Source organism: Hippocampus guttulatus, chromosome 12, assembly GCF_054856545.1.
Source record: "Hippocampus guttulatus isolate MCC_2025c chromosome 12, RoL_Hgut_1.0, whole genome shotgun sequence".
NCBI classification, from domain to species: Eukaryota; Metazoa; Chordata; class Actinopteri; order Syngnathiformes; family Syngnathidae; genus Hippocampus; species Hippocampus guttulatus.
In genome coordinates this window covers 11,927,249-11,947,314 of record NC_141272.1, presented here as the reverse complement: position 1 = coordinate 11,947,314, position 20,066 = coordinate 11,927,249, and the positions used below count along the sequence as shown (strand labels likewise).

Here is a 20,066-nt window from a genome sequence, read left to right as displayed (position 1 = left end):
TGCATGGTGTTAGTTAATCCGACCGCGGATTATTTTTACATGTCCAGAATGCCGTTTTGCAACGCCTTTCCTCCCTTCCTTACTTCCACGTCTCATTCTCATTCATAAACAGGCACTTTAACTGATTACAATATTGCATTCGAGTTCATGCGACCAATCGCACGCTGGTATTGGTTCATACTCTATTTTTTTTTTTTTTTTTGCGAGCCAGACGCTGTTTTGCTCCGAGGCTGCACAAATCGGATTAGGATTTTTGTGTGTGTGTGTGTGTGGAGAGACGGCCATCGCTTTTGAAGCAATGCAAAGCGGTCATCTCACTTTCTGAGAACCTAAAAAGGAGGTTCTGTTTGCAGTTTCTGGAACACGTACGTCAGGTTTGCAGAGTCAATGGGAAAGCGGAATGCACGTCGGGATGGTGATTTGCGTGGTGCGTTTGCTGACCACCGCGATCTAAGGTCGATATTCGTATTTTACGGGTCAAAATAGCCGTTGCTATCAGTGCGGTAACCTTAAAATGTGGCAGCTCCTGGACGTTGGCAGCGAAAATGCCAAATGCAGAGGGCAAGACTCCCTTGTCAAGCAGTTACGCACATACGTTAGGGACCCACCCTGGTGGTTGTGGGGGGTGGGGTGTTGCGCGTGTGGCGTTTACTGCAAGGTTGCTCTGCTTTAGCATTTAGCGGCAACGGTATTTGCCATATTTTCACTTCCAACTTCAATGCACAAGTTTTGTAGTGACAGAATTAAGTTTAGAAGGTCAATAGAGTTTGAAAATAAATAAATAAATCTGCCTTTGCAAAGGTAATGCTTGGTGCTAATTGCCACTGATTTAGTCTTTGTAGAAGTATTGGACTGACCTGCATTAAATTGAGGTGTTTCTACGACTGTATGTTTTCTGTTAGTGTTTGTTGAAAAAGTCTTACAACTGAACGACGTCGACTGAGATGTGTTTCTAATATATTGCCCCTTAAATTGATAGTAGAAGTCGTGAAACGACAGTGTTACCGCACCGGTTTAACCTTTCAGCGTGCGCCAGACAATTGACGGCGTTTGCTTCGTCCAGTGGCGGAGATGAGTCAAGACAACTTGAGGTTGCTTCACTATGACAATGCGCTTTGCCACGATTCTCTGAGCATCTGTCAGTTCCTGGCAGAAAAGAACATCAGCGTGCTGGAACAACATCCCTAAATTTGTGTGTGGGGGGGGGGGGGGGGTGTCCTTTCTCCCAAACTCAACATGGTCATCAAGTTTTGAAGATATCGACAACATCAAACTAAACGTGGCGATCGAGTTGGAAGATTGTTTCCAAGAGAGCATGACTTCCAAGTGCAAAACTTGTCATTTAGACTTGAAATATATCCTTTGTGAGTCCTGGACTTTTCTGACACATATAAATTATTAACCCTTAGCATTATGATTCAAAGCATTAAATCTACTTGATATGAGAGCTATTTGTAATACAGTATCCTGTTTCAATCATGGTGCCGAAAAGGTGGACAACATATTAGAAACAGCTGCCATGATGATTTAGTGTAGTTCCACAAAATTGAAAAAGACAATAATGACCATTTTGAAAGAATAACTCCAAACCCTGTGGTGGATGTTCTATTAATGTGAAAGTGTCCCCAATAAAGTGTCTCCTTGCTGTAAATTTCCTTTCCTGCCCAGAAAGTGTGATGTAAACATGCTGGAAATGATGACTAATAATGTTTTTTATGATGCTTTGCCCCTGCGACAGACAGGAACTCTTACTAGAAGCAGTCATAAGCGAAGCGGTCATAGTCCATCTTCATGCGTCCTTTTGTTTTTTTAGGGCAACTCTTAATGTAGCTTTCCGGAAAGGTGTCATAAATTTGTGGTCGCGGCGCACAGAAATTTGGCACCTCCCTGATGGATGCGAAGGGGGCGCTCGGGTCAGGTGGAGATCTGAGAAGGGTTGTAAACAGTGAGGACGTTTTCATTACCTGTGAACTAATCAGTCAGTTGGTGATTGCAGAAGGAGCGGCGGAGCTAGGGCAGAGAGTCAAGGTCACGTTACAGCTCGGCAGCCGCTGGATCATGTCGGCGTTGTTGTGAATATGCGGTGACACGTGCGCGTCACTCATTCAAAGCCGCCGCAACACTCTGCTGTGTCCCTGTGGGCTCGTGCTGTTGGAGTGGTTGTGTTTGGGTTACCATGCAGAGGTTATGCAACCGTGTGCGCTTTCTGTTGTGTCTGGGCGCTTTCCAAAGGGAATGTTTTCAAGAATCAGTGGCCCAAAAGAGGCTGGGCTGCAAAATTATGAGCAGACAGGAAGTTCCTGCTGGACAGGAAGTGGGAAATATGAGGCTGCTGGACTGAAGCAGATTTGACGAAGGATAGTCAACATTATTGTACTCTTCTTCTCTTTCTGTCACTGTAACTTGAGGTATAAGGCGCCAAATAACTTTGGTACAGCAACTTAAATGGTTCAGGAACATACCTGCAACCTTTTGGCCCAAGAATAGAATCAAACCCTGGAGTGTGATAATTGGTTCCAGGAGTTGTATTAGTGTCGATCAGGGGTGTCCAAATCCAAATCAGGTCTTCGAGGGCCACGGTTCTCCATGTCCTGGATCTTTTCCTTCTCCTTCGACCCACCTGATTTAAAATATCAGCTCATCATTAAGCTCTGCAGAGGGCTGATCAGGTTTGGCCACCTCTGATGTTCGCTGTCCATTTAGGGGATGTCAATGGACACAGTGTACCAACTGTCTCCCTATTTCTGATACTTTTCATCTGTAGTGGCACAATGTCTGCCCTGCGATTTGCTAGCAGCCAGTCCAGGGCGTAGCCTAGCCCGGCTCGAGCCCAAAGTCACCTGGGAAAGGCTTTCGCTCACTTGTGACCCTAATGAGGATTAGAGCTTTGGAAAATGAGTGAATTGATGCATAGTTCAATGTACTTAGGTTCAAAATTCTCAAAGGAACCACTTTCCCCCCCCCCCCCCCCATAATCCCTGACACTTTCCTTCATTCCTTCAACAACCGTTACGCCATTGATATTAATTTTATTGAAATTGGCGTTCATGATAAAACACTCTGAGCAAGTGCTGTTTTTAGAACATCTTTAGGTGCTTGCATGTTCATACAGTTACACTCGACTGAGCAGAAAAGTACAAAAAGAGGTACAAAGTTCCTGCTTTTAAAGCCTTGACACTTTAATTTTAGAATTTGGACATACATCAGAAGCTTTTTGGTCCTGCAAAAGGTGCAGGCGGTGTCCTCGGAGTGCAATAATGAATCCTGAAAAGGACAATGTACCCGCTGCACCCCAATTTCAGAGAACCTAATAATTATCTCCACACGGTGCATTTGTGACCTTTTCTTTCAGGGACGCAAAGAGAATCCGAATGTTTCTCTATTGGTATACATCCTCTGATGTCTGCTTGATTTATCTTGTTTTGCTGCAGGACTACCGGGAGGATGGCATGGACCTGGGGAGCGACGCGTCCAGTCGCTCCAGCTCAGAGTCCAATTCCAACAAAGTTACTCCTTGCTCCCCTTCTCCTGACCTGCCCACGCTGGATGACTATAAATCCTCCCCTTCTCTGGACCTCGTCACCCTTGAGGACTATGAGGAGGATGAGGACTACCAAGAGTACAAGAAGAAGGTGATGGAGGAGTGGGAGAGCGAGTACGGAGACAACTACGCCTCTCCGCAAGCGCCCGGTCAGGAGGGAGGCAGAAGTGGCATCATGGGGCCCGACGAGGTCAGCGAGGGCGACAGGAAGAACGGCCGCGGCCTTGGAAAAGAATTACAGGATGTGAAGTCTGTTCCGCCCCTCCCGGCCCCTAGCGGGCACGCCGCCGCCGCCACCATTGCCGCCATCCCTGAGGAACTCAAACAAAACGGGAATGTGATTTCGCCTCGTAGCAACCCGCTCCACTCTCCTGGCACACCACAGGGGGGACTCACAGGGACTCCCAAGCCCAGGCACCAAAGCTTCAGTCAAAGCAGGGGCGGCCGCAGCACAGGCGGGGGTGGCGGAGGAGGAGGCGGTGTTGGGACTGTGGGACGTATGGGGGGTTACAGAGAAGAGGAGGCTGTAGAAGAAGAGACTCTGCCCACCATGGACTGGGCAGCCCTGGAGAGGCACCTGGCGGGGCTGCAGTGCCGAGAGCAGGAGAACCAGAACCTCAATTACAACCAGAACCACAACATAGGCAAGACTAGCTACACCTCAGTGAGTGTGCATTTCTCTTCCTCTATGTTTTCCTGCTTCTCCAGTGTGCATCACAGGCTTTTCCACGCTCACTTTTCCTCAGTGTTTCCAAGCTCTGGTGGGCTGCTCTAATCCAGCATTTATCCGTGTCAGATGAACTCAAGTTACACAAGGTTAGGGTAGCTGGAGTGAAGAACGGGGATTAGTGAGCTATTGTAGCGCTAAGCTATGTTGACCCGGCTATTAACCTGGCCGTCATGGAAGTCGGGGGCTGCACAGCTGGAGGGAAAGGAAGGCTGCTAGAGGTGGCGGGAAGGATGTGACTCAATGTGTCCATAACAGGAAATACACACGGCCGGACAGGGTGCAGCCAAGCTGAACGCTGATGGATTTTGCCTTGCATGACGGAGCTTGTGTAGGAGTATATGCACAAAACTATTGGGACACCTGCTCATTTCACCGACAGGAAGTCAAAATAGTGTTGCCTTGAAATTCAAGTTTAATTTGATCCCGGATCATGCTTGTAACTTAAAACTTTACGAACACAAATCATATTTCTCCATCAAAATGGCGTTAATCCTAAACCTCTTTTTTAATGAGGAAAATAATTGTCGAGCGCCCGCAAGGTTCCAAAGAGAATAGGATCCTTCAAACGGAGACCCAGGAAAGTTTATCTCACAAAAATATTTATTTACAAAAAGTAGGCACGAGACTGACAAAGTACAAATAATTATGCCAAAAAACATAAATCCCGGCAAGAGCTAAAAACGGAACCAGAATAATGGGAGAGCATCTAGCAAGGCGAAATTATCTGACAGCTTGACGTGGGTCCATGAGGTCCTTAAATAGTCCCAATAATTGTGATGCCAGACAGGTGCGCAGCAGGAAAAACGGGAACGCCTCTGCCACCTGCTGAACACTAACAGAAGTCGATCATGAAATTATATTGAACGGAAAAAAAAACATGTCTTAATACCATCATTAAATAGAAGGTAAAGAATTACACAGTTTGTATATCATAATGTTATGTTATGTTGTGGCCCCTTCTGGATTGCAGTTTGATAATGTCATGCAGACAAAAACGAAGAAGACTACTGCAAGTGATTCAGTCACTGCAATAGTATTTATTTTTTGCAGAGGATAGAGAATATATGTCTGTGAATATTGTTTTACTTTCTGTCTACATATGTTGCTGCACCATTTGTGTTCAGCTATGCATCACTGAAAGTGTAATAACACAGATGATATTTGTTAGCCTGTCTATGGCATTTCCCATTATGTGTTCTCATTAAACATTAAAAGCAACGTCATATGGTTGCTTAACGTTCAAATTTTCAGGCGGGTACGTCTCTACATTTTGCCAGTCCGCCATTCGCCAGCATCCGGGCCACCCGTCCATCATCGTCAGTCTGTCACTTCAACGCGATTTTAACCGCGCGTCCACCATTATTTTAGAACGGACAGACCTCCTCCTGCTTGCTTCTTCTTTGTCTTCTTCTGGCGTGGAGTTAGCGAGAATGCACTACTTAGTACATCACACACAAAAAAATCACACACACACACACACACACACACACGCACGCACACACACACCTTGCCTGACTTTTGTGTAGGTAGTTTGTATTCTATTTCCCCCTCAGTGACGTGAAGATGAGTGTTAATGGTTGAGTCAATTTGACAGATAGACTCACATGACCCTGAACAGGATGAGCCCGAAAGAAAACTTTTGGATGGTTTGAACGATTTGAAGTTTCACTGTACAGTACTTTCCTGGGGGGGTTTGTGAGGCTTCTACCAGCAGATGGTAGTGTTGCGTTGGCAGATTGACTCGGAGGCGTCAGACCTGGCGCGCCTGCCACAATGTTTTGAGGATTTACTTGCCTTCTCATGAGATCAGTTTGTTGAAATCCCAAGCATGAATAGATTTGCTTTCTCTGGGGCTCCAAAAGGACATCACTTTTAAAAAAGGAGCAAGAGAAAATTGGATACAGAGATCTCGTATGCGGCCCGGGGAGAATCACTAAGTGCCGTTGAATTGTTTGAATGCATTTACAGCAGATCTGGGCTTCTTTTGCTATGCAAGCACCAAGTCCTTTCCCTCAGTTCACACGGACAATGGCTGCAGCCAGTGCCATTGTGAGCATGTTGTGATCCCGAAGACCTCCCTCTGCCCCTCCCCCCGCCCGCACCAGACCACCACCCCAACCCCTTGTCTCCGTGAGGCATGTCAGGAATGCAGTGGGAGATGTGAGGACAGACGATAAGAGAGCAGAAAGGAAAAAAATATCTTCAGGTTGAAGCAAATTGCAGGCCGTGGGGCGCGTGTGTACTGCTATACCGTATACGCTTATATGTTTTATTATGAGTGCTGTTGATGATTAACTGTAGACCAGGGGTCTGCAGAATTGCTGTTATATGATATTGTGTTATTTTTTTCAAAAGTAGACATATATAATACACAAATATTTTGTAATAAACCAATTATTTCTCCCCAAATTATCTGTCTGTTTAGGGGTTCAAATATAGGTAGGACTGTCCCCTGAAAGGGATCCCCCAGGTCCACATCTTTCAATCTTCCAAAAAACACATTCTAGATGAAGATAGTTTGTCCTGCCGGTGCACTCATGTCAATAAATTGGTCGAACCAAACTTTGAAGTGGGGAAAAAAAGCTTCCATTGATTCTGCTGGGCCGATAAGAAACTACTGGAGTTTCGGCCGCCTGAGCAAGGAGATGAGGCGATACTGTGCACTCCACCAGAGATCGAGTGCACAAAAACACGATCATAAACGCCAGTGTTTAGTTAAAGATTCTTTTGTTATCTGTTCAATCATCTCATCTCTGAAGTTCCCCTCGAGGAGGAACCTCGTGTTGACCCTCTGTGAACCGGATGGATGATACAAGAAAAACAGTCTGGTGTGTAAAAACTAGAAACTGTAAAGGCAAACGGCATCCTAAGCTGGTGCAATTGGATGCCAAATTTCTGGAAACTTACATCAAAGGTTGCCACAAAAATTAAACCGCCGGAGTTGTTAGCATATCATCATAGGATTAACTCGATGCTGCCGTTTTAATTTTTCTTTCGCTTGTGCGGCACTTGTTCTAAAAGAAGGAATGAGCCTTGCCAAGCTTTAAAGAAGACGTGTGCAAAATGTATCTGACATTTTGCCATCAAAATGCACAATTAAAAATGACACAACACCTGACAACCACTTGTCTCGCTCAGGTTCACATTACGCCGTTTCCAGGTGTGATTCAAAAGCAGAGTACGGCTGCCATTACCCTGACAAACGAACGGCTACTCAAGATTGCCAATTTAGCTACTTTTCCGACCTCTTAAGTGACTGCTTTGTCTTACTGTTTATTGTGCATGTTAAATTGCTCCATGTACAGCACTTTGTATGCAGCGATGGCTGTTTGAAAGTGCTCTATAAATACTGTTGACTTGACTTGTTTTTCCAACAAATCCTTCTTGTGGTGGTCTTGGTACCTTCTAGAAATTCTTATACTCCCTCTCGAAAAACAGGCATGTGCCCGGACTTCAAATGTGTCACTTTCCGCTCGGTTATCCAGATACACATTTGTCCTCAAGGACTCCTAGTTAAGTTTGCTGTCAAACTAAACATGAAACAAAGAGAATAAGCAAATATCATAGACTTTGCAGACTTTTAACAACAAACAGTGTCGCAACACGTGTAGCCAGAAAATATAAAAATACTCACAGACATATGTTGTTTTTCCTCTGCGAACAGTGACCATGTTACTGTGTTCTTCATGTATTTAAATGTAGAACATTGGTATGGCTGTAGTATTCTGCCCCCTGGTGGCCAAGGCCCACACACCAGAAGGAGCTGCACAAACTGTGTGTTCTTTATATTCAATTTAATTATTTTACTTATTGAAAAACACATTTTGGTTGTTGTAATTGACTTGAAAAAGCATTATTATTATTATTATTATCATTATTAATATTATTTTTACCCCCAAAAATCATATGATATATGGGCAACAAGCGTTTTCCATGTTTGGCTATTGAAAAAAACAGGTGAAGCGTGAGTATGCGGGGCTCCATTGCATCCAAAATAATGTAAATATTTTTGATATGTGTTCCCGTAAAGGAACAGCAGAGATGGACACAGTAATGGGATGGACTTTATTTTCTTTTTTATACCAGGGGACTTCTGAATGTCTTAATCCTTAAATTGGCAGGATTTACCAGTGACCCAAAAGGGAAGAGAAGAGAGTACATAAGGGATGGGAGGTGGGGTGCTTTTAAAACGTTATTAAATATTTAGACACCTGGCCTGGTGGGACCCCATGGCTTGATAATGTGTGTCTTCCCGTATGGGTTGGAAAATGTGTGTGTGTGTGTAAGATGTTGCTGGGGTGTCTGGCAGGTCCTTGGCATGCCTCAGTAAAGCTTCAAAAACATCACTGCAGAACAAACAACGCAAAATTTGTAGCGGTCCTTTTGTTTTTTTGTTCTTTGACGCCACCTTGGCAAGCCTGCGGACACATGCACGGTGCGTCTGACAAGAAATATGGACGCCGGTTTCAAAATCCTGCTTTGTGTACACATCTCCATGGCAACAAGGAAAGCGATAAATGGCAGTATAGGACGTAGTATGACTGTATGAATCGGTGTAGAGTATTTCCTTCTTTCTAGTTAGCGGGAATAAAGTAAAGCAGTCTTATTGCTGCTCTAATCTCAGCGACTGCCTTCAGGCTGTGGGAGCAGGGTCAGGAGGGGGGATCGGGCTGACCTCTTTTTGTCATTTGTTTCTAATGAACTCCGGAGGCACGTGGCAGAGAGCAGCCTGTTGGGACCTTAACCCCTAACCCACCATTAAGCCCTGCACTGTGGAAAAATAAACAATAATATTATTTTTCCGAGGCGGCTCATGTTCTTCAGCTCTTTTATTTACCAGCTTCTCTCCCGCGGCGAATCAAGACAATCTTTGTGCCCGGCAGGTTACTTTTTCCTGTATAATTTAAAAACGGAGAACTGCGGTTCAAAATAAGGCCTCTGCTGAGACTTGGAACATGACTTCTACGTTTATACACACAACAAAACCTAAAAGTTCTCTTTGTAAAAATGGGATCCCATTGGAATATATTGGATTTGAATTTTTGAGGGAGGGTTTTCGGCATTCATCCAGCTGATCATTTTAACATAATGGGCCCTATTTTCATTTCCAGTGCCAGGCTAGTGCAAAATGCTTGCTAAGTGTATGCATTGAAGGAGTATTCTATTCTTCAAGATGCATCAGTAGAAATTGGCATAAGGAAGCGTTTGTGGCATTGTGCGCCGTTGTGGGATGGGAATACCCCATGTACATTAAAATCAGGTCAGTCGGAGGCATGCCGAGTGTTACGTCTACTACAAAGCGTAGTCTAGCGGTGCGCGTTGGTGAAATTTTCTTTCTTTTGGTGTAACGAGACATTTGTGCCTCTGTGCGCTGTTGTGGGAAGTAGCTCGTTTACCAAATTCACAAGAACGCTGAATCAGTCCATTACCCTGCCACGAAAAATGACAAAGCGCCCATTTCTACGCGGAGCGCAGACTACGTTCTGTGACCAAATTGTCAGATGACTCAGGAGCAAGGCAACTCTATGCACCGAAACGCCCAAATGGGCGCAAGACGGACCCTAAAACACTAGACTCGACTTACACGGACACAAAAATGAAGTTACACCAGTTTTTACATCACGTGCACGACTCATTATGTTTTTTGGACAACAAGCAATGTTGAACTTTTTTTCCATTAATTAATGCCAGCTGTTTTTCTCAAACTGGGAGGGCCAGGACTTCGTCATCTTTCTTTGATTTGAAAAAGCTCTGTTGTAGCATTAGCTGCCGGTACTAATCCATTTTCAACACCACATCGCAACGTAGGACGGCCGTACCACACCCCACACCCACTCACACTCTGTGTGGACTAAGAGCCGATCAAAGACACTCCTGCCATCTCGTGCTTATTTATCATACTGAAATCAATTCCACGGCCTTGATACTGACTGAAGAGGTGTGTGAAGCCCTTAGTAATATTTTTTTAATAAAAAAATAAAATAAAACACCCAAAACGTATTTTGGCACAAAATGAGTTAAGCATTTTAGACTGTCCCATAAACAACAAGGCTTTCTCAAGTCCAGACTCTAATTGAACTGGCAGACTTGAATGATATCTTCTGATCATTTTACTGCCAATGGAGTTGTCTACCTGTTGAAAGTGTCTTCTCATCTCTGCTGTCAGAGCAGCTGTGAAGATTTCAAACAATTGAGCAAGTCGTTTTTTGAGAAAAGTGATTCCCAAGCATTAAAAAAAAAATAAAAAGCCAAGAGGCAAAGAAAGTTGAGGTTTCGTGCGTAGTGTGGCCCGGAAAAGCAGGAGAGCTGAGGGACAAAAGGCAGCAGAGTGAGGCTATAGTTTGAGAAACCCTGTGATTATGTTGCAGTTCAGCAAAAGGACTGAGCTGGCCTCTTTACGATAACACCATAACAACTACTCCCAGTTTTCAAGGCGACGCCACGTCAAGGGTGAAAGGTCCTAGAAGTAGAATGAATCGGCACACAGGGGATGTATGAGAAGGAAAGCACAACTTGGAGTTCGGTTTTAACCTGGAATTTGTTTCAGAACGGTGAGGTAGTGGGAGATGAGGGTGGAGTGCTTCAGCCAGGTGTACAGAGTGACCCCTCTCAGGGTCTGGTGTCTGGTTCAAACCTTTCGGCCATACATTGTTCTACGTGTGTGTGTGGGAGTGTTCGTATGTGTATGAGTGTGTATGCCACCGGCTGAAACACACCCGGCCCTCCGGTTTACACACATTTGCGCCGCCTCTGCCTCAGAGTTAAGCTGTCTCTCAACACAAACTCTCATACACACACACGCAGACACACATCTTATCATATCGAGGGATATATTTTTCCTCTCATCGTAGTCTGACAGTCTGCCGACATTTGTGCCGGGTATCACCCCCCCCCCCATTTTCTTTTTGGGGGTTTCTGTGTGGGGTTTTTTCTTGTCAGTGGAGTATTTTTCATCTAACTTTAACCTTGGATTCCTCACAGCCAGCCGGGCACATAACTCAGGTAAAGCCCACGATGACTTTTTGTATTATTGAACCAAAATAAAAACGATTGAAAGGCATTTTTGTTGCAAAACTTCGGGATGTTCAGACGATTTAAGAACACGTCGTTGAGGAAAAAGTCTCCCGTAGATTATTTTAGCTTCAGGCTATGCATTCTTCTCTTATGACACGTTGTCTGTTCAGGTTGTGTGTACAAAGGTATCCATGTGTGCGGACTTGTGGACGTAAAGTGGAGCCCGGCTTAGTCATCAAATATGCAACACGCGTGTGTTTGAATGCTGCTTCAAATAAGCAGCAAGTCAGGCACCTATTTTGAATGTCTCTTCATCCAGTGCATCACTGCTCAGTTCTGACATGCAAAGTGAAATTCTAGCTATGAAAAGTAAGAGTGTATGTTCATGATGCTTAAAGAACATATGTGGGAATGGTATATGGTTTATGTGGATTCGTGAGTGGTTGAGATTGGTCATGTTTTCAAGCAACAGAACATGTTTTTGGTCATTGAGTCATTATATGAGTTGTTAAATGATTGCAGAGCAGCTTCAAAGTCCTCATCGGGGCTTTCAATTTGATGCATGACAAAATACCGTGTGTTGAACATTGATTTTGGACTTCAAAATGGGTGCACTTTAACCTGCCGTACATTCCTGAAAGGCAAACTAAGTCTCCCCCAAGACAGCAGGCCTGCCGTGGGTAATCTGAGCAGCTGGGCAATTTCCCGGTGGGCTGGCCTTGCACCTGAATATGCGTTGTCTGGGGCCACTATACCGGCCCGCGCGTTAGTTTCCTCCACCCCGAGGATCAGTTTTGAAATCAGCCAATGAAGTGCTTTCATGATATTTCTTTTTATTTTCTCCTTCTCATACAAATGTCCAACTAACAAATCAATTGTCAATCACAGGCTTGTATTCTCCACAGGACTAACTGCACGACCTTTGTTACTAAGGGTGTCACCAAGTCGCAATAATGTAATACACATGTAGCAACAACACCACTGTAATTATATTACATAGTGTCTTACCCCCCCCCCCCAAAAAAAATCACATTAAAGGGGAAGTCAAGTCAAAAAAATCTTTGCGATATGTAATGTGGTCTATGCGGCCCCACTAGAACATAATTAAAAAGAACATTTTTGACCTGGCTTCGCCGATAAAGAGATGCAACACAGCCTCAAGTGTTACTTGTAATGGCACCAAGGCATGCTGGGAAAGCCTGTTGCAGCGTGGCGATCGTAAAGTTAGCGTCAGTCTGTTAAGTAATGCACTGGAAAGTGGTATGAATTGGTTGCAAACAAAAACGTTAACAGGATGAGCCTTGTTCACTGCCTTAATGTTGCTGGCTTAACAGCGTTGCATAAATCTGTCTTATTGAGTGTGAAGTACAGTAAATATTCCCATCCCCGGAATTCTATAGAAAGGAATATCCTTCACCTGGAATAAAAACCTATGCATTAACATTTTGACTACGATATTACGTGTTACCGGATGTTGCGTAAGCGGAAATTCCACTACCCGTAACCCGGATGGAGGTGTAATGCCGCGGGAGCTTAAATACACGCAACGCCCACCCGATGCGACGGAAAAGACTGACGCTGAAACAAGTTTTCACTTCGCGTTTTTCGATCATCAGATTCGAAACGACGACGTGAAAGTGAGTTTTTATTGGCGTGCGTTTTACTGTAATTGTGAATGATTTTAACTTTATTCACTTACGTCCTGGAGAACCCGGCACTAGCTTAAAAGCAGCACCCACTCGACATGACCGAAGAAACGTGTTCGCTTCGCCGTTTTCATTCATCAGATTCGAAACGAAGACGTGTAAGCGACTTTTTATTGGCGTGCGTTTTACTGTAATTGCAAAAGATTTTAACTTTATTCACTTACGTCGTGTAGATCATCGCATCAAAACGTAGAAAAACTGTAACGACTGGAGCGGAGTGAGTGAAATGCATCCGTTTGAGCAGGCTGGACACAAAGTTAAAAAGATCCAGCAGACACTTGGAGTCGGAAAGACGCAAATTTACGAAACTTTAAAAAAAAAGGCATTGATTCAAACAAACCACCATCCAGCAAGGAAGCAATGCAAATGGCAACAAAAATCCTTCAGTATGCACAAGAATTACCAGACATCAGTGATCAACGGGACAGTTACTTGCAACATTTTTTTCCCCAAGACAGAAAAAAATAAACATTAAAATACTGTAAGTATTTTACTGTTGTGATTTTTTTGGGGATACACCTGTATTGCAGTTTTTGTTATATAAACAGTTTTTGGACAGTATATTTTTGTATTTTATTGATTGTGTTCTTACACATGCATTTTGTCAACATACTTGCAGGTTCATAAAGGACATGTACCATGCTCATTTCCCAAATGAGGAATTTCTGTTATCAGGACAAATAGGACAGCGCAAACACGAGTCCGTACTAGAGAATATTTACTGTATTCTTATGTACCCTTGCCTATTGGTCCCTTTTTTGTATTTTTGTCCATTTTTTAAAAAATGTTTTTATTCCGGTACACCATCACATTTGGGCAGACAAAAAAAAAAAGAAAAAAAAACGACCTAAAAAGCTGACAGGGTTGTGAAGTTCACCCCATAATGATCATGTTATCTCCCGTCCTATAGTAAACCTGATAATCACTCTGCCGCATAACAGGTAAACAAACTGAAAACATTGTTGCACCGATGAGTAATTTGAGGTGTGGGGGGGAGCTGGCAATCCTTTGTTCGCACTTCACCTGAGTGATCCTCCTGGTAGTCCTCAAAAGCTGCTCTTAACACGCCCGCAGACTCATACAGTCAAGATTCACCTGCTCATAACAAAGAAAGGTGCTAAATGTGAAGAGTTTGATTTGTACATAAAGGGTTACAAAAAGAACTCATTCATGGAAATGAATTATATAGGAGAGAGGAATTTTGTTGTTGTTGTTTTTTTAACAATGAAAACATTTTAATTAGATAATTTTGGGAGGGTCACAACAAAATAAGTGTAAAAATGGTAATGCACTCTTGGTGGGGTGGCCAGCCTGTGACCCCCCCCTGGAGGACCTAAAAGAGCCTTTGTTGACCTCATTTGTGGGTGAAAAGGTCATGCTGACATGAAGTACACACTCTTTACATCTACACACCCAGTGTTCCCAAAACGTATTGCTTGGTGGAAACAAATCTTAAAGACACAGAGCAGGAATCTAATTGTGAAGCTTCTGCTATTTTTGGCCTCTCGCTCTCTTTTCCAAACACGTATCAGCTTTGCAAATTTCCCGCTTGTGAACTTTGCTAATGGTTCTTTTCTTTCCGTCAGAACCTTGAAAGCCGAATGTTTTCACTCAGCCAAAGTACAGCGGGAGGGCAGTGGCTGCCCTCTGCCGAGACCCCCACGATTGCCCCCATTCAAAAACAATCAAAAAGGGACGCCGGTTGTGAGTGTCAGAGTGAACTGTGGAGGAAATGGGGATTTATTTGCAGCAGCGAGGAGGGAGGCGGCCTCTCGCGTCGTTGCTTCGACACAAGTCTATACATGCTGCGCGATCCCCAAAGAGTTCAGACGAATACCCGAAACACAAAGGCCAGCTTGGTTAGTGGCCAAATTGAATTTAATGCATAAAAAGAGAGCTGCGAATTGAAAATAAGGAGGTGGTAATCGCAACTCAAGCCTAAGAAATGGTGCTTGCAGTGGACCAGTGTTCAAACCGTGTGTGCACAAATGCTAATTTGGGTGGAGCTGCAATTTGAAACTGTTCTTCTCTGTGCCTAATTATAGAGTTTTAGTCCGCGAGGCAGAGAAGCGGGCAGTAAACTTGCCATGTTTAGACGAGGCTAAGAATATAACGAAAGTCATGGTTCAAAACGCGGACATACGCACAGGGTTGATGTGCAAAGGCTGTGATCAAAAGGCAGATATTTTGGTCTCAATGTTGGTCTCTGTATGTGTGTTTGTATGGAGTGCAGTGTGCATGCTGCGCGCTTCATCTGTTGCCGTCGCTTTTATCTCATTGCATGCCCACAGCACAGTCCACCTCGAAATACACAAATGTGTTTTCATCTATTTGCTGGTATGAATTCATGCACAATGGCTTTCTTTAGTCATTTCAGGATGGAGGAAGGGATTAAGGGGGATGGGTGGATGGATACAGATGGAGGGATGGATGGAGGATGGGATGGCGAGATGGAAGGATGGAGGGATGGATGGATGGATGGATAGAAATGCACTTCAGAAGTTAGCAACTTGGCAAACAAGGGACGAAAAGCAAGAACATCCTCACTTTATTTAAAGGTCGAGTGTGAAGTAAACTTGAACAACTCTCTTATGAGTAATATTTTGGGCTCAAACTATTTCAAGCATACTTTGGTTATTCATCCATTCATTCATTTTTCGAGCCGCTTATCCTCGCAAGGGTCTCGGGGGGTGCTGGAACCTGTCCCAGCCGTCTTCGGGCAGTAGGCGGGGGACACCCTGAACCGGTTGCCAGCCATTCGCAGGGCACACAGAGACGAACAACCATCCGCGCTCACACTCACACCTAGGGACAATTTTGAGGGTTCAGTCAGCCTGTCATGCATGTTTTTGGAATGTGGGAGGAAACCAGAGGACCCGGAGAAAACCCACGCAGGCCTGGGGAGAACATGCAAACTTCACACAGGGAGGCCGGAGCAGGGATTGAACCCAGGACCTCTGCACTGTGAGGTCAAGGCACAATTTTATTTTTTTCTTTTATTTTTTTGACAGAACCCACCCAGGTTAATAGCTATACCCATAGCGACAATGAAGACGTTTTTGTTCGGCAATCTCCGGCCCGTGACGTCATTTACAGAAGGCCGAGTCCAAACAGCCATTGTCATGCATTGTTGATTGTCCCGTTAACTGCCCTTCGCCATTGTTATCAAGCTATTCGCCAAAATGCCTCGGTGCTGTGTGGCAATGCACCGTTCACGTTCAGGCCAAGGGTTGTTTGAAAAGAATAGGGCACAGTAAATGAACCAGAAAATTGGAACGATACAGTTTGGTTCTCGCAAAGCGAATGAATTTCACACTGGCGTGGAGGAGCATTTTTTGTTCCAAGCACATTGAAGCCTTTGTTTTCTCAACCGGATTTGCAAAAAAAGAGTCCGATGTGATAATCAGTGAATAACTCGAGCTGCTGTTTATGAAAACATTTGATTCAAAGTATGATACGTGTACCATGGATGGAATCCTGTACGAAAACATTCAAACTATTGGAGTGCATGGATGGAATCCTCTGTAATGGTTTACAACTAGCAATGCTGCAGAAGGACTGACGAAATACTGGTGACAAAAACATTTCGTTTGAGATTTTCAAAAATTACTTCACGCTTGAACTTTAAGATGCAGTGCACTTATTGTACTTCTTGAACCTATTCTTCTTCTTCTTCTTTGTACTTATTTATTGTACTGACACTTGCAGATAGACAAAACTAAAACTTAAACTAATAAAAAATCAACTAAAAATGCATTGAGGAACAAATAAACGAACAAACCCACTCTGACTCTGAATTAAAACAAACTCCGTTTTGACAAAAACAAAACACAAATTGAAATTAAAAAAACAACGATAAATAAAATTCTCGAACGGTTATAAAATTGCCACCTCACATTCACAGTTCCCTCTTTGCGATTTCACTGATTCACTTTTTATTTTTTCTGTGCAACCTATCCTCCCATTATTCACTGAAAAACCAGATCGCTACACGGCAATGACACTCCAAGCTGCCGTTTTGACTCGTAGCCCTTCTTTCATGAAGGATGGTGTCGACTGGCAAGTCTAAGTGTCGGCCTGTCGGTCTTTAACCCAGTTGGTAATCACATGGTGGGACACATTTGAAAATGTGAAGCATTACTCCAGCCTGGTGGTCACAGCTGGCTCAGTATTTTCACGACCAACCACAGGCCTCATTAGAGCAACTCTGGTGAATGAACACACACACACACACACACACACACATAGACGCTCCCTTCCTCTCCCTGTCAGAGTGAGCTCATTACCGCCAGGCTCCCGCGCTCACACTGAGCCAACCTGCTTCGCTATGCAGTGTTTTTGCACTGGCGCAAAATGTCAACGCGCTAAAAGCATCTGGGCTGCCGTCTCCTCCCGCTGTGAGGGTTGGCGAGGCCTCGAGCGCTCAGGGGGGAAGGACGGGAACGATGGAGAGGAGTAATGAAAAGTAAGCAAGTGTAGTTGCGGGCAATTACCAGCCGGAGGAGGGAAGGGAATGATTGGCAAAAGGAGCAAACAAGCTGGTGTTCATAGACACGCCCATATGATTTGCACATATTTAAAAAGGGGGATTTTTTTTAATTATTATTTGTAAAGAATTCATTCAGAAGCCAAGAACAAAACTATATTCGTCACAATTCTATTCAATTTTTATTTTATTATTCCAATAAAAATTCTATCCCAATAATACTCTTGACATTTAAACATTTACGGTTGGGTTTTTTTCATAATAGGTTGCAAAAGAAAGGACACCAAAGAGTGTGACAGAAAGCCAACTGAGGGCTCAGAGCTCTAGAAATTTCAAATGCAACGGCCAACTTAAAACACAATCAGAAGCAGAAGAATGGCACTCGGTCGAACACAGCCCTCCTGCAAGTTTTGGCTCCGCCCCTGGTGTTAGTCACAACCTCACTGTTAATTTTGGCATTTCTAATCGCCTTGTATGAGAAACGCACACAAATTACCATCACAAACTAGTTGGGCCTGAATGAATTACAAACTGTACTGTTAACGGGTGCTTCAGGACTACAGTTTATGTGCCAGTCAAGTGCAGGGCACAACCGCTCACACTTAGATTCATGACTTTGCACACTTTTGCTTTTAATTTCACGCTCTGCTTAGCCATCATTGGCTGCAGCTGATTATCCCACATGCTGGAGTGAATTTGGTGCATGCGGGGTTTGGTTCATGAGCAGGATCCGGTAATCTGGACAACCGGGCGATTTCCTGGTGGCCCAGACTGCTGTACGCGATGCCCGAACAGATATTCTGACCTGCATATTAATCCCCTTTGTCCCTTAGGGCAGGGGTCCCCAACCGCCGGTCCGCGGACCGGCACCGGTCCGCAGGGCATTTGGTACCGGGCCGCACAAAAAGAACTTGCCTTAATTCCGTTTACTTTATTTCGGAATACGAAAGATGTTTATTTTGAAAAATTACCGGATTCTCCGTTACAGCCGTCTGTGTCACGCATGACTCGCGTCAAACCACGCTTCTCCGTCACGTGACCGATTACGCTAAAAACAAAACGTTGGAGGTCGCAAAATGAGTTAAAAAACTGCTGGAGATTGCAAATGACGGCGGCCTTAAAAGTACGTTCGAGACAACTGGATTAAAGTTATGCCTGAATACTCTGAGATCGCCACAATAGCACTGTTGCAATTTCCGACATCCTACCTGGGTGAGGTGGCGGGGTTCCTGCAGCAATGGCGACTAAAACAAAATTACGAAGTAGACTGGAAATAAACCAAACACTTGAGGTGTCATTTTCTCCTATTACCCCGAGATGGGACCGTCTAGTTGCAGAAAATCAAGCTCGGGGCTGTGGTGAGTCGTCATTTTCGTGCACTTTGAATTTGCGTTGTATCGTATTTTGAAGGCATTAAACATTACCATAGCGAGCAGTGTTGCGGCCAGATTAGACGCTCCTTGTGTTTATTATTATATTTCGAAAACACCACAGTTTTCATGCAGCTCATACCATATTATTTTGTTGTATTAATCCGCCACATCTTAAATGCCGGTCCCTGAAAATATTGTCTGACATAAACCGGTCCGTGGGGCAAAAAAGGTTGGGGACCCCTGCTTTAGGGTGTCCCAATATGCAATAATTTAATACCAAAAGTAGCATATTTGGAAAAACGTATGGAAACAACACCAGTGTAACTAGATGACACACTGTCTGTGCAAAGTAACACATTAAAGAGACATAACACAGTCACAAGTGTTACTTGAAACTGCAAAAAAGCTTGCTGGGAAGGTCTCCTCCTATTCCCTAATATAGTACCTGTTAATATGTGACGCTCATAATGGTGACATCAATCCGGGGGTGGTGTGATTTGGTTTCTAATAAGAGCGCTAACAGGAAGTGCCATGGTAGCTGCCTTAATGTTGCCGGCTTGGAAAATGCCTAGCTCTTCGCAACGCAGGGCTAACTACAAGAAGATGGCGAACATCAAAGAGCTTTTTTTTTTTTTATTTAAATCTTTCCCATTGCAGAGGGCTCGGTGAATGCATAAATGAAATTTACCTGAGTTCAGTAGCTCCCATTTCTACTATGTAGTCCTACCGTTACAGTAGCAGTCACATTGTAGCTCATTGTGCAATCCACTAGCTCATTACTCGTCACTCCAAGATCATTGCCTCTTGATTAAGTATTCATCATTTTTGTTTGTATCTCTAAATACACCCACGCGCTTAGAGTTAAGTACACATTGACTGCTGTGTGCGTGTGCGTGCAGTGTTGACGTGTGGGATGAGAGGAAGCGCTCGACACTGCGACACTCCCTTGCAGCGAGAGCGACTCCACTTAAAAGTGAGCGCCCGACTCCATGCATGCATAATTCACATTCAACATTTCAGGCGGCATGAAGCTACATTCTCTTTCCTCCGCTCTCTGTGTTCGCTTTACTGTCAGCTTTCACTTTTAACTCTGCCCACCCGTGATTTGTTCTGCGTGGGAGGCAGAACTGTGGTCTCCATGTGAAAGTTTCGCTTTACGCTTGGTGTCCACTTAATGTAGTTTTCAGTGCGAATAATAAAGAGATGTGTTATGTTT

At 44.1% G+C, this 20,066-nt stretch overlaps 1 protein-coding gene across 3 annotated transcripts in view; it reads left to right on the top strand.

The window, feature by feature from the left end:
* schip1 (schwannomin interacting protein 1) overlaps positions 1–20,066 on the top strand; it is a 237,072-nt gene that overhangs the window by 186,243 nt on the left and 30,763 nt on the right. For 2 of the 3 annotated variants that reach the window (XM_086124988.1, XM_086124989.1), the window contains one exon: positions 3,432–4,205. In XM_086124988.1, the coding sequence (XP_085981114.1) occupies positions 3,432–4,205 (774 nt within the window). Of the gene's footprint in view, positions 1–68; positions 366–3,431; positions 4,206–20,066 lie in introns of those variants that run through there. The other variant, XM_086124990.1, reaches the window with a different exon arrangement.